This window comes from Nymphaea colorata, chromosome 5 (assembly GCF_008831285.2).
Source record: "Nymphaea colorata isolate Beijing-Zhang1983 chromosome 5, ASM883128v2, whole genome shotgun sequence".
Taxonomy (NCBI): Eukaryota; Viridiplantae; Streptophyta; class Magnoliopsida; order Nymphaeales; family Nymphaeaceae; genus Nymphaea; species Nymphaea colorata.
This window is the reverse complement of record NC_045142.1, coordinates 25733425-25753604: the sequence shown is the minus strand read 5'-3', so window position 1 is coordinate 25753604 and position 20180 is coordinate 25733425. Positions and strand designations below refer to the sequence as shown.

The 20180-nt window shown below is 41.4% G+C and overlaps 3 protein-coding genes across 4 annotated transcripts in view; 1 reads left to right on the top strand and 2 right to left on the bottom strand.

Moving 5' to 3' along the window:
* The first annotated feature begins 2397 nt into the window (after window positions 1–2397).
* On the top strand, window positions 2398–5224 carry LOC116254916 (subtilisin-like protease SBT1.5). Its single transcript, XM_031630565.2, has one exon. The coding sequence runs from the start codon at window positions 2710–2712 to the stop codon at window positions 5071–5073; it is 2364 nt and encodes a 787-aa protein (XP_031486425.1). The 5' UTR covers window positions 2398–2709; the 3' UTR covers window positions 5074–5224.
* Window positions 5225–5324: 100 nt separating this feature from the next.
* On the bottom strand, window positions 5325–9729 carry LOC116254921 (probable acylpyruvase FAHD1, mitochondrial). The gene is made up of 7 exons (XM_031630570.2): window positions 9485–9729; window positions 8494–8659; window positions 7190–7242; window positions 6491–6553; window positions 6195–6245; window positions 5950–6067; window positions 5325–5836 (listed from the first exon to the last, which is right to left on the bottom strand). Exons 1-7 carry the CDS (start codon window positions 9587–9589, stop codon window positions 5721–5723), a joined length of 672 nt encoding a protein of 223 aa, XP_031486430.1. The 5' UTR covers window positions 9590–9729; the 3' UTR covers window positions 5325–5720.
* Window positions 9730–14421: 4692 nt separating this feature from the next.
* LOC116253911 (60S ribosomal protein L18-3-like) overlaps window positions 14422–20180 on the bottom strand; it is a 53409-nt gene continuing 47650 nt past the window's right edge. The window contains exons 1-5 of one of the 2 annotated variants that reach the window (XM_031628903.1): window positions 17745–17860; window positions 17552–17641; window positions 17259–17387; window positions 16967–17149; window positions 14422–14783 (exon numbers count right to left, since the gene is read on the bottom strand). In XM_031628903.1, the coding sequence (XP_031484763.1) occupies window positions 14625–14783; window positions 16967–17149; window positions 17259–17387; window positions 17552–17641; window positions 17745–17747 (564 nt within the window). In that variant the 5' untranslated portion in view covers window positions 17748–17860 and the 3' untranslated portion in view covers window positions 14422–14624. Of the gene's footprint in view, window positions 14784–16966; window positions 17150–17258; window positions 17388–17551; window positions 17642–17744; window positions 17861–20180 lie in introns of those variants that run through there. The other variant, XM_050077964.1, reaches the window with a different exon arrangement.

The window sequence follows — 20180 nt, the reverse complement described above, 5'->3', positions numbered from 1 at the left end:
TCTTGTTAGCCCAATACGATCAAATCGGACAACCGGATTCGATGCCCAATACAAATGTAACTCCTCTACTACGTACTTTTCTAGGGTTTGGATCCAAAACTATTACGGGTCTCTCAGCTTTAAATAGCCCAAGCTTAGTGGATCTTTTCGGCAACTCACTTTCTGAAAGACCAATAACATGGCTCTTTGAGGGAAAAAGATATGGGCAAAACAAATTTGGATCTTCAGTTCATGAAGGTGGCTTTCAAGTTCTTCAATAATCAATGGTTCGAATATTACTTGGATCCAATTTGTTTTTCTAAGCAATTCATGATATCTACACTCGAAACTTTGAGAATGAATCGCATAACTTGTACAATAGCTTAGGTGTTTGAATGAATGAACAAAGTGTCTCAAGCTAGACTTTCCAGACATTCCTCTCTCTCTCTCTCTCTCTATATATATATATATATATATATATATATGGGAGTGAGTTCAATATTAAAGGATATAGGTTAATCACCATTAATATAATTTAACAAAAAACTGCTTAATCTCAACTTATAGTAACATCTTTACAAAAAGCATTGTGAAAGGAAAAAGATCTTTTAGACAACATAACGCGTCTATTATTTCCATCTTACTTTACTGCCTGTCAGTATCAATATTATCTTCCGTGCAATCAAACATGCAATTTTTAGCTTGACGGTCGCTTTCTAGGTGCTCTTTTTGTTTGTTATCTCTTTTTGCTTTATTTTATTCGTTTTACTTAAAAAAAAAAAAAAATCAGCTCATAAAAATGCCAAAAAAAGTTAAAACTTTCATTTATTTAGAGTGTGTTTGATTCCCATTGCTGTGCTACTTTGGGCGTTTGCTGGTGGAGCTGCTTTGTTCTTTGCCAAAGGCTGGCAGCGAAATGTCGAGCACCAATAAATGCCACTTTGTTTGTTAATCGGCAAAGTTGCGAAAAATGTCGACACCGGGGAAAAGCTTTCTCCCATCAGATTTTCAAACAAACAAAAATTATCCAATTTTCTCATTGATTTCCTTCTTCGATGGCAAAGTTAGTCCCACGAAAACTGTGAAAATTGAACCCCCAATGCCTAATTGTCGCATCTCGGAAAATCCTTCATTTCTTGCATGAACAGGTCGCTGCAATGTGAACACTCAGAAGCGCGGCCGGAAATGTAACCGGCCGCATTGAATTCCTGGTAAGAAACGTCCATGGAGTTGGTTTTTCTTTTAAGACGAAAGCAACAAACAACACCAACCAGCCAGCCAGCCAGCCAGCCAGCACGCACCGAGTTCGGACCATAACTTCAATTGGGTCTGGTCTGTCCACACCGAACCCACCGTCCAGCCAAAAAGATAGGGATTAGGGAGTGCAGCACTTTCGTTTTTACCAAGTTTAGGATATGAGATCAAATAAGTGGCGGAGCTACATGTGGACCAGTGTGGTCGGCTTGCCCCCACATGGGCATATGGGTTTTAAATAGGAAATGGACTCGGGTCCATGTCAATTGTCCATTCAATACAAGGTCAAGGTCTGCTCTAGTGTGTCTCTTAGCTAAAAATTTCTGGCTCCGTTCCGTTATAAGGTAAAAATCCACTGTGGAGAAGCCATATGTCCCAGACAATTTAATTTCTTCCTTTTTAAAATTGTTTTTGTTTACATTTATACTATTTTATGAAATAAATATAACAGCATTTTTTGCTTATTCACCAATCAAAATCCATAATCTCAAGTTTCAACTGGCTTATGATAAAGATGTAGAACTAATTCCCTTCATTTTGTTGCACAACAAACAACTAAGGCCTATTTTCTCATATTTTGCTTGAATCAAAGTGAACGCAAGCTGTAACAGGGCAAGCAGTTTGAGATTTAATGTTGAATTTGCATGGCAACATTAATCAATCGACTTATTGCTGCACTTTAAATCCAAACAATTTTGGAATCCGGAGCGAGATTTTTACCAAATTATCCCACATTTATTGTATATGGAACTCCCGTTGGCTTCATAGCCTTTCTAGGTTTTCAACATAAAACATTATGTAAAGTTCATAATAGCGTTTTTGGGTGTGCATAGTATAAAATGTTGCTCTATTCGAGAAATAAAAAGTAACTGTCTACCTACTCCCACCTTGCACTCATCTTTTTCAAAACTAATAGCATATATTTTTTTTTCAAATTCATTTTGATTTTGTTAGTGCAGATATAATAACAATAACAAATTTGAATTACAAAAAGTGAAATACAGCATCGACTTGAAAATCAATTTGTAGTTGAAAGATCATTTTGGGTCGTAAACAAATTCGTATGTGGCGCCTTTGTGGGTTGGAGACTTATTATCCAAAATAACTCGACCCGACACGACCCGACTCATTATGGGACGCCATTAATGGCGTTGACGGAGGTTTAGGAAGGCGCCAAAGAGCATGGCACGTGCCAACGGAGGCCATTGGCACGAGTGTCGGACGGCCATGATTTTCAGCCGACCCTCTCCCTCCCTTCGACCCAAGTTTGAAAAAAACGGCTACCCACCGCCATTGCCCACCGCTCCCCTTTCCGTCTGCACTCTGCACCTTCACTCCCTCGAACTCGTCTTCTTCCCCGATTTGGCTTCCCGACGTCGACTATAAATTTCCGTGCGCCGGAGGCCCCTTCTCACGGCGACAACGGTTAGTTGCTGGTTCTTCCGACGGGAGTCGGAGGGAGAGAGAATTTCGGAGATGGGGATCGCCTTGTGGGCTACGTTCCCGTGGTTCTTCCTCTCTGCTCTCTGTTCCGTCCTCTCCGCCGGTGGTCGAGACGAGAGAACGTTCATCGTAAGAGTCCAGAGCGACCTTAAGCCCTCCGCCTTTGCCTCCCACGAGCGCTGGTACCAGTCCTCCCTCAGGAACGTGAAACCCGCAGAGCAAGTGGCGGCGGAGGACGAAGAAGGCACCGGAATTCTGCATGTGTATGATACGGTTTTTCATGGGTTCTCTGCGAGGATGACGCCGGAGGAGGCGGAGGAGATGGGGAAGAACCCGGCGGTCCTCAAGGTTATTCCGGACGGGGTTATGCGGCTGCACACCACGCGCTCCCCGGAGTTCCTCGGCCTCGTTCCTCGGTCAGACAGGCTTCTGGGGCTCTCGAGGTACGGGTCCGACATCGTGATCGGCGTCCTGGACTCCGGCATCTGGCCGGAGAGGCGGAGCTTCTCCGACCGAGGTCTCGGCCCTGTTCCCGCCAAATGGAAGGGAGTGTGCGAGGAGGGAAAGGATTTCCCGAAGACGTCATGTAACCGAAAGCTGGTTGGAGCCAGAATGTTTCCGACGGGTTATCAGGCCGAAAAGCGCGGGAAGATAAATGAATCAGAGGTACTCTCCCCCAGAGACACTATGGGCCACGGCACGCACACTGCTTCTACAGCCGCCGGAAGGCGCGTTTCGCGGGCATCACTGCTCGGACTCGCAGGAGGCGTCGCCTCCGGTATGGCGCCCAGGTCGCGAATTGCTGTTTACAAGATCTGCTGGGGCGCCTCCTCGTGCCACCGCTCAGACATCCTAGCGGCCTTCGACCGTGCCGTGGGGGACGGCGTCGATGTCATCTCCATCTCCGTCGGAGGCGGCTACGCCTTACCCTTCGACACTGATCCGATCGCGATCGGCTCCTTCGCGGCCACGGCTGCCGGCGTCTTCGTTGCGGCCTCCGCCGGGAACGACGGCCCCGGCTCGATGACCGTCGACAACGTCTCCCCATGGATCACGACCGTCGGAGCTGGTACCCTGGACCGCAACTTCCCTGCGGACGTCATACTCGGCGACGGCCGGGTTTTCCCCGGAGAGTCCCTCTACCGCGGTCCCGGAACAGCGGGGAACCAATCGTTCCCGATCGTCCTCGCGAAGAACGTGGCGGCCGCCGGGAAGGAATTCACGGCCCCGCTCTGCATGGACGGTACGCTCGACCCAGCAAAGGCGGCCGGGAAGATCGTCATATGCGAAAGGGGTGGCATCGACCGGATCGTGAAGTCGGAGGTCGTGCGGAAGGCCGGCGGCGCCGGAGCGATCATCGGGAACGGGAACTACCAGGGTGGGGAGGAGCCAATCCCGGACCCGTACCTGCTACCGACGGTCTCCGTTGGGTCGGGGGCGTCCCTCGAGATCCGATTCTACGCCATGACCAAACCCAACGGGACCGCTAGGCTCGTCTTCCGCGGGACCCACGTCGGCGCCCAGCCTGCGCCCATGGTGGCGGCCTTCTCCGCGCGCGGGCCCGTCGCCGGCGTGCCCGAGCTCTTCAAGCCCGACCTGATCGCGCCGGGAGTCAGCATCCTGGCCGCCTGGCCCGACGGGTTGGGGCCCAGCGGACTCTCGTCCGATACCCGCCGGACAGAGTTCAATATCTACTCCGGCACCTCCATGTCCTGCCCGCACGTATCCGGCATCGCTGCCCTGCTCAAGGGGGCTCACCCGGACTGGTCGCCGGCTGCAATCCGGTCGGCAATGATGACCACGGCCTACTCGACGGACCGCGCCGGGTCGCCGATCGCCGATGCCAACTCGCGAAAGCCGGCAACCGTCCTCGATTTTGGATCCGGGCACGTGAACCCGGAGCGGGCTGTGGATCCAGGTCTCGTGTATGACATATCACCTGAGGACTACGTGCAATTCCTGTGCGACTCGAACTACACGGAGAAGGAGATAAGGGTAATTACAGGAAAAGGCGGGGCATGTTCCGGGAAGAAGAAGGGGAGGCCGGCGGACCTGAACTACCCCGCTATCGCGGTCCAGTTCGACCAGGGTCCGAAGGCGAACGGGTCGCTCGGGGCGGTGGAGCTTGTCCGTACCGTGACCAACGTGGCGGAAGGTAGCTCGCGGTACGCCGTGGAGGTGGTTCCGCCTAAGGGTACCAGTGTGGTGGTGGAGCCGACGGAGTTGGTGTTCGGGGGCAGGAAGGAGAAGAAGGGGTACCGGGTGAGGGTGGAGGCGCGGTGCGTGAACTTCACGGACGGTATATACAAGTACGAATGGGGGTCGCTCACCTGGAGGGACGGTAGGCACACCGTAAGGAGCCCCGTCTTGGTGACGTGGATACAGAAATGCTGTTGACCGTTATTTTCTCCATCACTTTTTACAGAAACGTTGATATGTGCACCAAAGTTTTCTGATTTTTCAAATACAATCAATGTTCTATTCTACGCTCTTAACCACATTTAAGGAAGGATAATGGGTATACCAAATTTATGCTGGGTAAATCTTTTTGGCATCAGTGACATTATTTATTCAAACATCGGCTCAGCAGACCAGTTATGATGTTTTTGCATGAATGGTTGGTAGAAATGGAAGGCCGCAGATGGTGATAATGAAAAAGATGACAATATAATGGCAATTCTGCATCTCAAAATGTGGGTCTTAAATAGACAAGAATTGAGACCACAGTTTCAGGCAAACTCTACCCACTGAGATTGATGAACCAAACTTGGCATAAGCTTGCACTTATTTGTTACACAAAAAGGACATACATAATCTGCAGAGAGCAGCTTAAAAGATTTCAAAATTCAGTCATGATTCTGAAACTACACGAAGGAAAAGCCCATTCAGTCCCTACAATCCAGATCATTGAACCATTCAATGAGCCGGATGAAATAATATTTATCAAAAAATGGCAAAAAGGCCGAGAGAGAGAGGTGACACAGGAGAAACACTCTTTTGCAGGAGGCAGAGCATGCTTTCTAGTCTTATCATTTTATCTCTCTTTAGCTGCTGATAGGTTTCGCGCGCTTCTGAACATCAAAATGAATGTCAGTCAAGCCTGTAATACCAGCACTGATCTTCTGGCCTGCTTTCACGGGACCAGCTCCTTGCGGAGTGCCTGCATAGAGATATGAAAGTTTTCAGTCTCTAGCTGTGGAAGATGCTCCAAGTATTTAGAGTAACAAGGTAAGATGAATGCGTGGAACATCCTGTCCAAGATATTCCGCGTACCTGTTAGTATCACATCTCCTTCAAAAAGTGTCATGTAGGAACTGATGTGGCTTACGAGATATGGGATCTTGAAGATCATATCTTTGGTTGAACCCTTCTGTTTGAGGACATCATCGACCTGGACAAGCAGCAACATATCAATCCATGTTACAGAAGTATAAGTTACATCCAACTGAGAAAATCAATTAGCATCATAGATGTAAGACGGGGAGCAAACTTCTATGCTTCTAAGCATGATTTTAGACCTTTAACCAAAGTTCCAGATTGTGAGGGTCCGCTACTGCTGATTTGTGTACCTGCAAGGAGAAGAATGATTTTTAAGCAAAGTAGATTGAAATAACTTTTGCCATGTATTTTCATTTCTTGGATGTCTAACAACAAGACCATAAAAAAAGAGAAGATTAAGAAAGTGACAGCTTTAGTCTGCTAGTACACTAATTAGTTAACAGATTCTCCAAGCAGAGGTCGAAAAAGACCATCCTCAACAGAAAAGAAATAAAACGTACAAATGGAGAACAAGCAGTAAAGTTAGGGTTCTTACAAAGTCCCCAATTGGAGTAAAAGTGTCCTGCCCCTTGGAAAGTGTCCACGGAAGACCAGCAGCCTGTCGAAGAAAATGGGAAAATAAATAAAATACAAGAAGTCCACTCTAAAGAGTCAAAACTAGAGATGTTAAACAGGTAGACTGCTAACTGTTAGATAAGTCAAATGTAAATATGTCTTGAAAAGCAGCAGCAGAAATTGAAGCTGTAGATAAAAATATTGTTCCAATCATTAAGATCTATCATGATCAAAGAAGATAGAAGATGTGATGACCAACAAAACAAGGGAGACACCATAAAATATGCAAAAAAACCGATAAAAAATTTATCATGTTGCACGTCCTCAAGCATATCTGGATCTTCCGAAATGCTTCCATATGTGTACAAGTGCTTGGGTCCTATTCCTAAAACAATTCCTTCTTTCTTTGCTACAGCAGTTAACTGAATATTCTACAATATACTGCATCAGACGAAGGAAAAAATCTAAAGACATGTTCCAAACATTCAGGTCAAAGAGACCACCGATGATGCAAAGAAGCCTTTAAGAGTGAAATGTATAATGACCTGCTCATATTTTCACCTTGGAGGTGTAGCAGGACTGCTGTATCAAGACAACTGCCCATAAAAGATGAAGCCTAATTGGTAGAAAAGAAAAAATGGATGCAGAACCAGACTGAAATTATTTATTCAAGTTATACCTTAGCAGCATTCTGCATTTCTTTTGCTGTCATGTCTAAACCAAGAGCATAGCCTGAAAGTTTAAAAAATACTACATAGTCATAATCATGTTACGTAGAATAGGTCAACTCTGAAAAGTTTAGGCAGGCATAGCTAGCTCAAGGGTTCAACGCAATTAACTATACACCAAATAGCATATTTTACAATTTTTTCCAGATTGCAAATTGCAAACAATAACCTCATTGGGCATAAAATGCATTGGACTAAGTACAAAACCTTATTATACAGGCTCAAACAATCGAGATCTGCAGATCTCATCATGTTGGATACACGTAAAAAAATCAAGCAGACACAATAGCTGCTATAGTATGAAAAATGGTAGATATATACAGTTTCAAGTGACGAGCATTTTTCCTAATAGGAGGCCCTTTTCATAGTAACCTACTAGACGTTCAGTTCTATGACCTGATAAAAAAAAAATAACAAACACAATATTTCATGCAACCAATGACATCATATGACTGTTACCATCATTCTTTTCTACTGATCATCTAGCTTTCTCTGAGAGCTACGGCACAACAAAAGCTTTTTCAGGGGAAAAGCAACAGGTTCCTCAACAATTCAGTATAATTCAAGGCTAAAACTGTATTAGTGTTAACAGTCGGATAAAGAATCCTCAATAAAGATTCCTGCAGTAACGCAGTTTTGGATGCAAAAGACTGAAATCAGATTTTCTTGTTGCCTGGTTTGAAGAGCTTATGCAAGTTTAAATTGTTCACCAGCTTAGTTTAGTTGGAATTTCAAAGTCCAAGCATAACAATATTCATGATTTCCTTACACTAATAAAAGGGATAATGATGTCTGTTTTTAGTTGCCGGTTCTGTTCAGAATAATTTTCTTTCTCCAAAATTCTTACACATATTTTTGAATGTATATCTTGAAGCCATTACTTGTACTGGAAACCTGGATTCAAACATCAGTACCATAAGGAAATTCCTTGTGCACCTTGTTCTCTATCTTAAGGGACCAAATACCACGAGAGGAGCTAAGGAAAACATATTAGAAAGAGAAAATTAGATTAAAAAAGAATACCAAATATAAGATATGAACACTACATTAGTACTTATACTTCAGCAAATATGATGAAGAAGCAAGTGAATGTACATTTATGTGTGTGACATGCGACAAAGATATAACCAAAGAGAATATGTGGTATAGACATGCACAAATTGAACAGCATGAGGATAATAATACAAAGATTTAACAGATAATATGATTTCTTAACTGAACGTGATCTAGGGACAAGCTAATACAGAACAATTACCTGCTACAAAATCCATTGCTGAATTCTGGGGAACATCACGAGCTTTCTTCCCAACAACAATTCCCAGCTCTGCCTCATACACCAACGATTCCATAGAGTGGGGAATCTCAATGGTGCCACCATTTTGTACATAAGATGAAGTAGGCTTCAAGAACAACACTGGTTCCTGAAGAATTTACATGAAACTAAGATTTGGAATTGACATCTCAAATTGGCGTCACTTGTCGTATGATGATGACAACTGAAATCTGACTTTCATGCATTTCCCATATCGAAAGTAAAAGAACTAGTGCCATCAAGAACATTAACCATTCAAGTAAAGAGATTCTCAAGAATATTAACCATTCAAGTAAAGAGATTCATTAAAAGCACAGAAAAAAGCAGCAACATAGGCTGATTTTGGCCTGCAACTTACAAGCATGAGTAGAAAAAGCATCCTTCACATGTTTTTTGAACAACAAACAGCTGACTGGCTTTATATCTTCTAAAATCTCGGAGCAATGTCGCATCAGCTTGCTCTCTCTCTCTCTCTCCCTCTTTCTCTCTCTCACGCAGACAGAAACACACACACACACATACATATGCCGCACGCTCGCGCACACACACAAACAGAAGGGAATTAAAGGGTTAGGATGCCATTAAATCTGTTTGTCTTCTATCAGTATTAATAACCAGTTTCAACTACCAAATTCCTTGCTCATTTAAACTTCTGAGCGGTTAACAATTGTCATTATTGTTTACTTCTCAAGGAAGCTTTGAAAATAATGTGTCTCTGAACCAGCGAGTCGCTGTTGTCTTGTACAACGAAGCAAGAAGATCACACTGAAAAGCCTCCAAGCCGAAAATGGGCTACTTCGAAGAAACTCAGATCCACAAAAAGAGAACTCGAAATGACTAGATCACATCTCAACCTCGTCTCCCAAACCAAGCTGAATAACCAAGGAAGAAGGAATAAAGAGAAGATGGGGATGCTTTGAATCTGATCACATACCTCAGACAGGGCAGCACCGAGCTCTTTGGCATGGGCGGCGTAGTTCCTGCCAACAGCAACAATTTTTGTTCCCAGGCTCAAAATCTTGTTGCCCACTGAAGCCATGGACACCAATCGCAACCCGCTGAACTTCCTTTCTGTCTGATCTAATCAAATCTACCAGAAGGAAAAAAAGGTCGCTGAAAAACGTGCGTTCGTTGGGTCCTTTTTATAGACAGCAGCAGCTTAGAACTCCGGGGAAAATGGGATTCTTTTCATACTCATTACCGATCTTATGGACTATTAACGTGTTAATTTTCTAACTTTCCGATGGATTCAATTTTTCCCTTTCCTTTAATCCAACATTTTGAGTGAGTTTTTACTCCTTAAAGACAGATTTCTCCCTTATTAATAAAATAACAACAGCATTTGCTGGAAATAAGACAGGAACGATGATGCCTGAACTTTTTAAAATCTCATCACGTGTTCATCCGTACAACCATGGCGATTCTGAAGTACAAATGTCTGTATTTTACTAATCCAGATACCCAGAGTTAAAGTTAATCTTCAATTTTGGGGGGAGAAAATATGTTATAAATCTCTTGTTTTTTTTCCCTTGAAAAAAACCAAACTCCAACCTCAACAGGAACACTTTTATTTTGACTTCGGAATGGACAATGCCCATGGCTCCATGAAATTCTAGATAAGAGCATCTCTGCATCTTATTTTCTCATTTTATGCTCTTCAACCTGCAAAGAAATTCATTCTCTCTTTAAAGAAGGAAAAGGGAAAAAGTGAAACAAAAATCAGCTGCAAGAATGGTCCTTTCCGTGATGGTTGTCTGCGAAATTACGACTTCTCAGTAAATTAGAAGTTACATTTTCAATTCAATATAAATAGTTCTTGACAAAAAACTTGGCTTTTCTGAAAAAATTAACTTTGAAATTGACACATTTGTCTGCTCTGTTGTGGTTCCTTCATATTTACGCTTGCAAGAAAATTCCACTTTTTTGCACAATTAACCATTGTCTATTGACAAATCTGAAGTCACTGATTAATTTGGAGCACTTTAGAATAGAAAAAGATGGATTAATGGCAACAGCCTTGAAAGTTATCAACCAATTTTAAACAATAAACAGCCAAATTGAAAAAAAAAAAAGAAACTGTCAGAATTTTCTTCAATTGGTGATGTGGGTTGCTTCAGATCTATGCACATGAGAATGCACATGGGCAAGGCTGGCAAGGTCAGGCTGTCTACATGCATGTGCTGTTTGCACAGAATTGATTGCTACATTCATGGAGGGTATCCTGTAAGGCATAATGATTAATCAACTAGGAAATAGGCCCACAACCCATCAACCAGTATCAGTGTCTTCTCCACCTCTCCTGTCATCTGCATGAAACTCTTATCATCTGGTGAAAGAAACCATTTTCCTCTCCAACCCCTAGAAGCTGAAGAGTAAATCCACTTGCTAGACCAAAAATCATATCTTTTTCATGGGTCAGCAGATCAGATTCAACTAAATACATTAGGAGTTGTCCAGCGACAATAATAGTTTGTTATTATCTCATGAATCTGTCCCAATGAATGTGGTAGATTCACAGTATTCCATGAACCTACCTTGATAATTGGGTAAATTTATGGAACAGTAACAAGTTGTTCCTATAACCAAACTAGTACTGTTACTTTCAACGCTTATGTCGGTTTAGGATTATGTCAATTATGATGACTGAAATACGTAAGATATCTCACCTTTTTTTTTTGTGACAGAAGAACGAACCATGCAAATGTACTCCATATAATTGATATATATAAGATTCCTAGTTTCACTGGTCAATGATGTTGCAGAGACAGATCTTTATAAAGGTCAAGGAACAGCAGCTCAGGATTTTCATAAGTAAATCCGTGTACTTCAAAGAATCTTTATTTTAATAAAGGGAAAAACATGGTTCATTGCTTTTCTTTTCCAAGGACTATCAAGATACATCCAAGGAAAGCAGCCTGAATTAAAATCGATTTGTCATTATCTACATCGACATGGTGTGTATATATATATATATATACACTCGCTACAGTCCAAGCAGAACGACGATAACATAATGAAAAAAAGGGGAAGAGTACTGTAGTGGGTAGAGTTTAACGTGCTATGAAAGCAGTCGGGGTTACTACACGCTCAAGTTTCCGCACATCTACTTGGAGTCTTGGATAAAGAAAACAAGTTAGAATAGGTGAGCTGCTAAAATAACAATTCTGAAATTTCTGTACCACAAAAGTTAACCAAGCTTAAGTTCTGTGGCCTTCAATAATCTTTAAAAAAAAAAGTGTATTGAGTGGGTGACGAGTGGTACATAATCAAACAAAGTGAATTGTTCGGAAAATTTTCGCTCAGTTTTTTTGCTGTAAATGCACAGGGAAGAAGTCAGCCATAAAAGAAGGTCTGACTTCCTCTTTTTCTTCATCTTTGTTGACACACATCTTGAGGGGCAAAACGTATTTGATGTTGGATTTTTATGGGTGCTAATTCAGTTTAAAGTTTCAAGGGTGTCATGTTAAATTCTTGATTATTTTTTAAATATTTTAAGAGTTTTGTGTTTTTATTTAACGTCCTTAGATGTCCCATTTATTTAATTATTTTTTAAGATCAGTTTCGCCGATTCATCAAACCAGCGGCTTCGGCGATTTGATTCATTAAAAATCCTCTGCACTACATCAAAGCTCCGGCACCTTTCTCGCCGGAAAAATAAGAGGAGAAAAGAAAGAAACATTGACCATTTACTCGTATGAGTTATCCATTGAAGGAAGAGGCGTGTCAAAGCATACGGCACAGACTGAAGAAGGCAGATCAAAGTGGGTGCACCACCTACCTTTCTCTCTTTGCTGTTGCTATTCGCAGCCTCCAAACCGGACGAAAACGACGGCTCATTAGGCATCTATCACCATCTACAATTTCCAGTCTTCTCGTTTTTTTTTTCGTCTTAAAAATTTTATTTATGATTCATGATGGAAAATGTGTGTACAGAATGTGCAGATCTGTATAATGAGTTGATCGGCTGGAACTCGACTCCTATAAGCTCGGCTTGAGCTCGACTCGCTAATTAAAGTAGTTGGGTTCAAACCTGAAGTAAACTTGCCTAATTAAACGTGGAGAGGTTCAACTGTGTAGGCTCAGCTCATTTAAGCTCAAGTAGGTTGGAGTAAGCACATGGATGCAAAACAAATGCATTAGGCTCAAATGGTCGCCGTCTGAATCTCGTCAAGAGGTCTGTAGTTCAAAACTCATGGTCGAACCTTGTATCAAAAGAAAAAGAAAAGCAACATTGAGCTTAACTAAGTCAAACTTCTCGTAATAGTTGAGCTTGAATGAGGCCCTGTAGGACATGAGCCGAGTTCGAGCTGACTCAGCTGGGCTCGAACTCAATTCCTGAACATCTCTAAAAGTAAGCAATCATGGTTTGATTTTATGCAGCTTGAAATTATAGGCATATAAATCATGGTCCACTGGTTCGAACCAAATCCGCGGCAGACAAGAATGATTCGAGGTCGATATTCGAAGGCAGTGAGCATTGCCGTATTACTTTGGACAGCACAAGCCGTTGCCAACATTCCAACCAAACTGATCTGAACCCAAATTTATCTGTGTGGATTCGGTTCAGCCTATGCTCTTCAACGATCGTTTATGACCTACAAGGGCAGCTTTTGCTACTCTAAAAATTATGCTTAGAGCTAAAATGCAACATTTTATAAATCTGCCCTAATCTTTGAGACATATTTATAGAATGCTATATAATGGTCTCGCTGCCAAAGTGCCTCGAATCATGTCTCTACACAGGTGAAGGGCCTATTCTTGCCTCAATCGCAAAAAAAAGATTCTGATAAGGTGACAAAAGTGATCCTCACCAGGTTATTAGGACACTTGATGTTTAACTTTCGGGTGAGCAAGGGGTATAAATCCCACCGCCCGAAAAAGGCCCGAAGGCCCCCCATTCCCCCGAAATAGGGGTCCTGAACTGCGTCAATGTCAGCGATAGCAACGGTGCACCCTTCAGCTTAATGTTGCGCCCTACCACCTTAAGACACAGGAACATAGCGCCCACGAGAATCGGACTAGAGACCTGCCTTAGTACAAACCCTTAACTCAACCAGCTACGCTATGCCCCTTGCTTGATGTTTAACTTTGTTCATCCAGAAATCTATAAGAAATATTCCAACGGGATTGTCAGTGTATTAATGATCGTACAGTCTTAAGATAAAAACTGGCGATCCCCCCTCGTCTCTCATAAATCAGACGGTGTGTTCCTGTCTGACCTACCTTGAGTTTGACGGCCTTGAATTTGGATTCTAAAATTACAAATAATGTGCTTCGTAAAACAGGAATTAAAATTACAGAATAGATGAATTAGAATCAGCATGGCATATGCCCTAAAAAAATGTAACAAACAAAAATAAATTCTAGAATCAAAATTCCACCCCCGACAATAAAAACACAGTCCTAAAAGTCTAATTAAAAAAAGACTCTATAATTCATAAATTAAAATTCCTTGATTGATACCATGATTCCCATTTCATGAATTTTAATTTTAGAAGTCAATAATTCCGAGCCCATCAAAGGCGAAATCAGAATCGGATCCGACAAAGTCAAGATGGCAGAAGCCATAAGCCAAATCCGTCTCATTTGCAAGTTTAAAATTGAGACAGGCCGATAAGGAGAGAGCATCGGATATAAAATTCTGGACATGCATACCCATCCCTACAGGGCAAGAAACATGTTAAAGATGCAAAAAAATTCCGATCCCTGGACAGCTGCATAAATTCAGGTTGAGCCGGAACCGGATTCAAATGACAAGTAAAAGAAGATCTTCCCTGTTAGATCCAAACCATCTGAATCCCCGTATGCGCCTCCCCAAGCCAGCGACTTTTTGGCACATTCACAAAACTGAATGGAACATCACAAATCCACTAAACCGAAACCAAAGGTGATCTAGAATCGAACTATTAAATCTTGTCGAAGTCTTCAAACGATCATTCGAATATCACTCTTGTAGGGTTTTCGCCCCACAGAGAGAAAACTTAAACAAACAAAACTTGATGAGGAAAGGTACTCGGGAATTCAATATCCTAAAGCAAAACCAGCAAGAATATGGAACAGCGAGTAAACCACCCTCAGACCTTGAAACCCCTGCTGTTCCTCCTCCCCCTAGCCTTCTCAAATTTCCTTCCCTTGGACCTGACGTAAGGCTTGGTGTGGCTGTGAGGCACACCAGGAGCTCTTCCAAAGTGCTTGTGTGCCTCCCGGGCATTCTTAGGACCTCTCAGCAAAACCTGAAAAAAGACCAGATGTCAGCTCCACAATTGAACAGTCATCAGATGATAGTTTGGATATCGAATAATGACACAAAATGCAAAAATCACAATCAGCAATGAACAGTGCTTCTAATTGCCAAACCACATAGCCCTAAATATTCCAGAGGGTTAATCAAAGAGAAATTTTGATTTGCAAAATGAAAAGAAAGAAACGTATGATATGATAATCATGTAAACCAAATTCCAACTTCATCGTTACTCGTTTTCCCTCCATCATTGCACTTCAACAAGGAAAAAACAACCAAAGGAACTGCAAGTTGTGGCGCTAACCGCCTTACGCACCATAACTTGTCCCAAGAAAGCTAGCCATTGTCGCACAATTTTAATCAAAAGATCCTGAATACATCTCAAAAGGATCATATGGCAAGAAAAAATCAAGCAGAACTGCCTCAGAGAAGGTTTCAAGACCTTAGAAACATGTCTTTACCTTAGACAAACATGTATTAGCACATTGCTCCTCAGGCCTTAAATTTTTCATATCATATTTCACTTACACAAACATGTATAAGCTCATTGGTCCTCAAGCCCCTTACCATACTTTTCCATTTCGCTCAATAAACAAGTGGGGTATCGCCCATCCATGTACCCCAGTGAGCCACATATCCGATCACTGCATGGAACATATTGCTCACAAGAATGTAAATGCACACTTGTTTCAGTGGCCCAACTCACCAAACCTGTTTAATCAGTTCTATTTCAATATCTAAGCTGACCAAATCTGTTTAACCATGTATGGAATCCAGAAAGCTTCATTTTTTTATTGTGATCCTAACAAATTCTTATAGATCTTGAAAGACTAACAAACAGTGTAAACATAGGATACTCTTGACTAGACACTTTTAAACACTTGATCCTAGTCATGGACTCATAAACGCATGCCATTCACGGTGCATGGGAAAATTGTCTTGATAAATGATTGCCGATGTCAATCCAAACATCAGCTAATAGTATTCACAATTTGGACAAAAGTAACATGATCATATCTGAACCTAAAATCTGGAACCACCTCTAATTTGATCACATCCAATCACTAAAGTGTACCTAAGTCCTGTATGCAAGCTGATACTCAACTGTTTATATAATTAAGTCATGCTACTAGGCCAATAACGGACAAAAACAGATAACAAAATACGTGGCAGTTATCCAGAATTTACCTTAACGAGCAACGTTTTTGGCTGCTAAAGTTCAACAAATCACCAAAAATGAATCACAAAATGACTTGGGCTAATAAACATGCTGAACAAGCAGAAGACATCAACCTTGACTCCTTTCCTAGACAATCCTGGACAAACTCAAGCACATAAAGGAAGTGCGCCAAACAAACTAAGCTGAAGCTGCCTCATATCCAAGAAGAATGCATACGCTTAAGGTTAAAAGTGACAGAATTCATACTGAACTTAATGAACCAGCCCAAACTGAGTCTTCATTTACAGAAAAATACATTGTCTCAGAGCTAGAAACAGTATAATTTAAGCCTCAAGCCTATTTCTCTGTAACAAGTTGTCCTCCATTCAAGCTCAAAATATGATTGTGGATCAATAATCATGGTTCAATTCAGCAAGGAAACGATAGGATGAAGTTGCTATCTTCTTTTATGCATTATTAGTCATAAAACCTCGACCGATATAGAAGCTACACAACTAAGATTTAGGATGTTTCTCTACAGTCAACAGTTTCGTTACTTGTGCTAAACAATTTCCACTTTCAATCCCAAAACAGAAAGCACCATTAGTAGGAGGATTTTACACCAATGAAGATCTAACAATATAACATTTTTTCCAACCATAAGGTACATCTTTTTTGTTTATGGTCTAAATCAGGCAACTAACATTCATTGTAAAACATATTGTTAATTAGATTTATTGCTTTCAATAATAATGCCAAATTAACCTTTTTTGTTTGAGCAAAGTCAATGCAGAAAGACAAACAGAGCAAGTGGCTTGACTTGAACAAAACATTATATATGATTCATTTCACCCAGCCGATCAAATTACAGTACCATAAACAAGAAAATCTTTTCAAAATTACCATGTAAGGGAATTGAAGAAAATGGTGGAAGATCTCAATAATACATCCCAACCAAAAGCAAGAGATCACGTTTACAGCCATATGAAAGTCGCCTAAAAGATAACAAAGGTTACCGTGTTCTGGCCAAGCGGAGCCCTGAGAGCAAGCTGGTCAAAGGTCAGGCATTCTCCTCCTGCTTTCTCAATCCTAGCCCTCGCCCTCTCCGTGAACCTAAGGGCCGTGACCTTCAAAGCCGGGACCTCATAGACCCTAGTATCGTCCGTGACGGTGCCGACGACAACAGCGATCTTATCGCCCTGTCAAGAAGAAATTTCCCAAGTCCATCAGAAAACAATAGAATCCAGAATTCCGAGAAACATGGAAGGTGCGAGTGTGTGCGTGTCTGCGTGAGAGAAAGAGAAAGACCTTTCGTTCCATAAACCGGATCAGCCTCCTGAGCGACAGCGGCGGCCTGTTGGTCTTGCTCATAAACAGCCGCTTCAGAATGACAGCATTGAAGCTGCTTCCCGTTCTTCGCACCAGAAACCTGTAGAGCTGAGCACCAGAAAGAGACAGGAGGACGCGAAAGGCATCTTTCAGAAATCAAAATGGAGACACCGAAGAAGACAGGAAATGAACATTCTAGAACTTGAGAATGAAAGCACAACTGAAACTAAACTCCCCAAAATAAAGCTGCAACTGTGAGAGAGAGAGAGGACCTTCACGAGGAGCTTCAGGTAGACATCATCAGATTTGGGGGCTGTGCGCTTCGTCTTCTTGCTCTTCCCACCAGCGACTAAGTCGATACCCTAACAGATCACAGAGAGAAAGAGAGAGATGCCATTAAAGATCCATACAAGGACGAAAGAAAGAAATTCAGAAAGCAGTGATGGAAAGGGAGAGGGCGATTACCATGGCTGCCGAGCTACAGACTCTTGCACAGACGGAGAGAGGAAGGGAGAGAGAATCCTCAAGCCTTATCACGCCCGCCCTAAAATGCAAACCCTCACTTTAGGGTTAGGGTTTTGAGACTTTCAAAAAAAGTCCCTTACGTTTTCGCATATCTATAATAGTACCCAAAATTTACGAAATTTCAGTTGAACACTTCCGTTAGTTGTCGTTTCGATTGAATTAAGCGTAGACAGTTGTGTTCTTCCAAATGCTTAAACTGTTAAAAGCAAATAGTTTAGGCAGGGAAGTTTGGACTTAAAACCTTGAAATTGAATCAGATTTAAAATTTAATATCTAGAGTTGTTTGCTAAACCTACTTTAAAGAATATTTAAGGAAAATATTCTTGGAAATGAAAATACAAAAAATAAGATAGATAATGAATTTAAAAGTGACTTTAAAAACTTTATATTGATTTTTCAAATTGATCAAATTTGTTTGGAGGGTTTTCTCATCCTTAAGATATCAAATGATACCTTTCCCCGACTTCTTCTGTTTGGATACATAAACTACGATATCTACACTCTGACCACCAGGGTTGGAGTTGGGGGCTGTTCCGAAAATAACAACCTCAGGGAGGGAGTCACCTACAAAAATCGGCAATCTGATCTTACGTTTGTAAAATGCCGAAAATTTGGGCATCTTTTACGTAAATTACTCAAGTGAATGCGGGTAATGTCCTGTTTGGATAAGTCATCAAGATCCAGATCTCTGTCCGTTCGGGTCTGACCCGGAAGAGTGGTGTCAAACCAAGTCTAACCGATCCTGTTTAATCTGGGTACTTTTTTTTTTTAATTTAGAAATTCAGCCCATGAATGTAGTAGGAAACTAGACGGGTCACCAAAGATAATTAAGTAAATTAGGAATTGGGTCGAAGTCCAAGTCCAACGGATCACAAAAAAAAAAAAAGAAAGACCAAATCAGATCCATTTGGATCCCTAGAAAGCAGGAAGATCGAGCTCCAATCCACATGATTCACTGAATTAGGACTACAATCTGTTGAATTTCTACTTGGGATTGAGAAATTCCTCGAGGATTTTAGGGCTCGACTGGATTTCATTCACCCAGTTCCCTCAATCAAAACGATTCACCTTTTACACTATCAGATAGATGAAATTGTTGCCAAGGATCTTTAGAGATCTACACAGATTTAAATTCCAGATTTTGGATCTGAAACCCCCTCCTATGTAGTGCCCACACCAGACTTTGGTCAGTATCCCGGCAAGCACCCATCCTACGAAGCCAGAGACTGGCCCGACCAAAGCTTTCTAGCCCGAGGACTACTCCCATCAGATCTTACATCCATGGTTCAAAAATTTAACGGCCAATGCACCATGCGCCTGCCAAAGCTTCTTCCTTTCGTTTTGTCTCCATGGTCCAGGGTTGCATTGGAGCTTAGTGTAGAGAAAATGCACCTTCGGCTCGGTACTAGAACCGTCCTATCAGGCTCACAAAAATGGCACCCCACGGAAAAGAATTGATGAGTTATGGGATGATTACCCACCAGTCCCGCTTGCTATACTATACTTTTTAAATTATTTTTAGCTTATAAAATCTTTATTCACCTGATTAGATTTGAGAAAAACATCAAAATAAGAATTAAAGCCTTCAAAACAAATTTAGAGGAGTCGTACCCACCCCCTTCCCCCCATGCCTTTTCCTCCATCCTCTGAGAATGGATCAGATTCGAATCAGATATACCCTTAACTGTATCCGTGTTTTTAAACATTCACATATTTAGATTTGAATACAAATAAAGAAAAGTTAAATCTGAATACAGAATGAATATGTTTTATAAATTCATATCTCAATTTAAATATAAATTTTGAATCAAATCTGACTGGTTTTCAAAATGTAAGGGCATTCTGACTGGTTTTCAAAATGTAAGGGCATTCGATATATTATACTTATTTAAAGTTAAATCTAATCTAAATCTGAATCCAAATCCAAATTTGATCAGATGTCATTCTTAATTTTGAACATGATTTGATTTCTTAATTGGATATTTTTTTTTCATATCCTAATTTTTCGAAATGGTTCGGTTGAATATTCGATCGTAAAAGAATACATTGACATCAATATCCCCTATGCCTTTCTTCCATGGTTCAGGACTGCATTAGGGTATGAATGTGGAGATAATACACCTTTAGCATGATTCATGTCTCACCCCATAAGGCCTAGGAAAATAATGGCCAAAGGTATCAAATCAATGGGTTAGAATAAACTTATCCTCCCTCCTACCTTATATATATATATATATATATATATATATATATATATATATATATATATATATATATAAAAGAGAGAGAAAGAGAGAGGTTGAAATCCTCTATGCATCGGGCTGTGTGAGAGATATTGGGAGGAGGAATCTAATAATTATGCATATGTATTGCTTA

What these genes read in the sequence shown, in the direction of transcription:
- LOC116254921 (XM_031630570.2), bottom strand. Translation starts at nt 9,589, where the DNA reads ATGGCTTCAGTGGGCAACAAGATTTTGAGCCTGGGAACAAAAATTGTT. An exon ending in ATCTGGAACTTTGGTTAAAG is followed by an intron (nt 6,068 to 6,194) that starts GTCTAAAATCAT and finishes CTGCTTGTCCAG; the next exon opens with GTCGATGATGTCCTCAAACA. An exon ending in AGGAGATGTGATACTAACAG is followed by an intron (nt 5,837 to 5,949) that starts GTACGCGGAATA and finishes ATCTCTATGCAG; the next exon opens with GCACTCCGCAAGGAGCTGGT.
- LOC116254916 (XM_031630565.2), top strand. Translation starts at nt 2,710, where the DNA reads ATGGGGATCGCCTTGTGGGCTACGTTCCCGTGGTTCTTCCTCTCTGCT.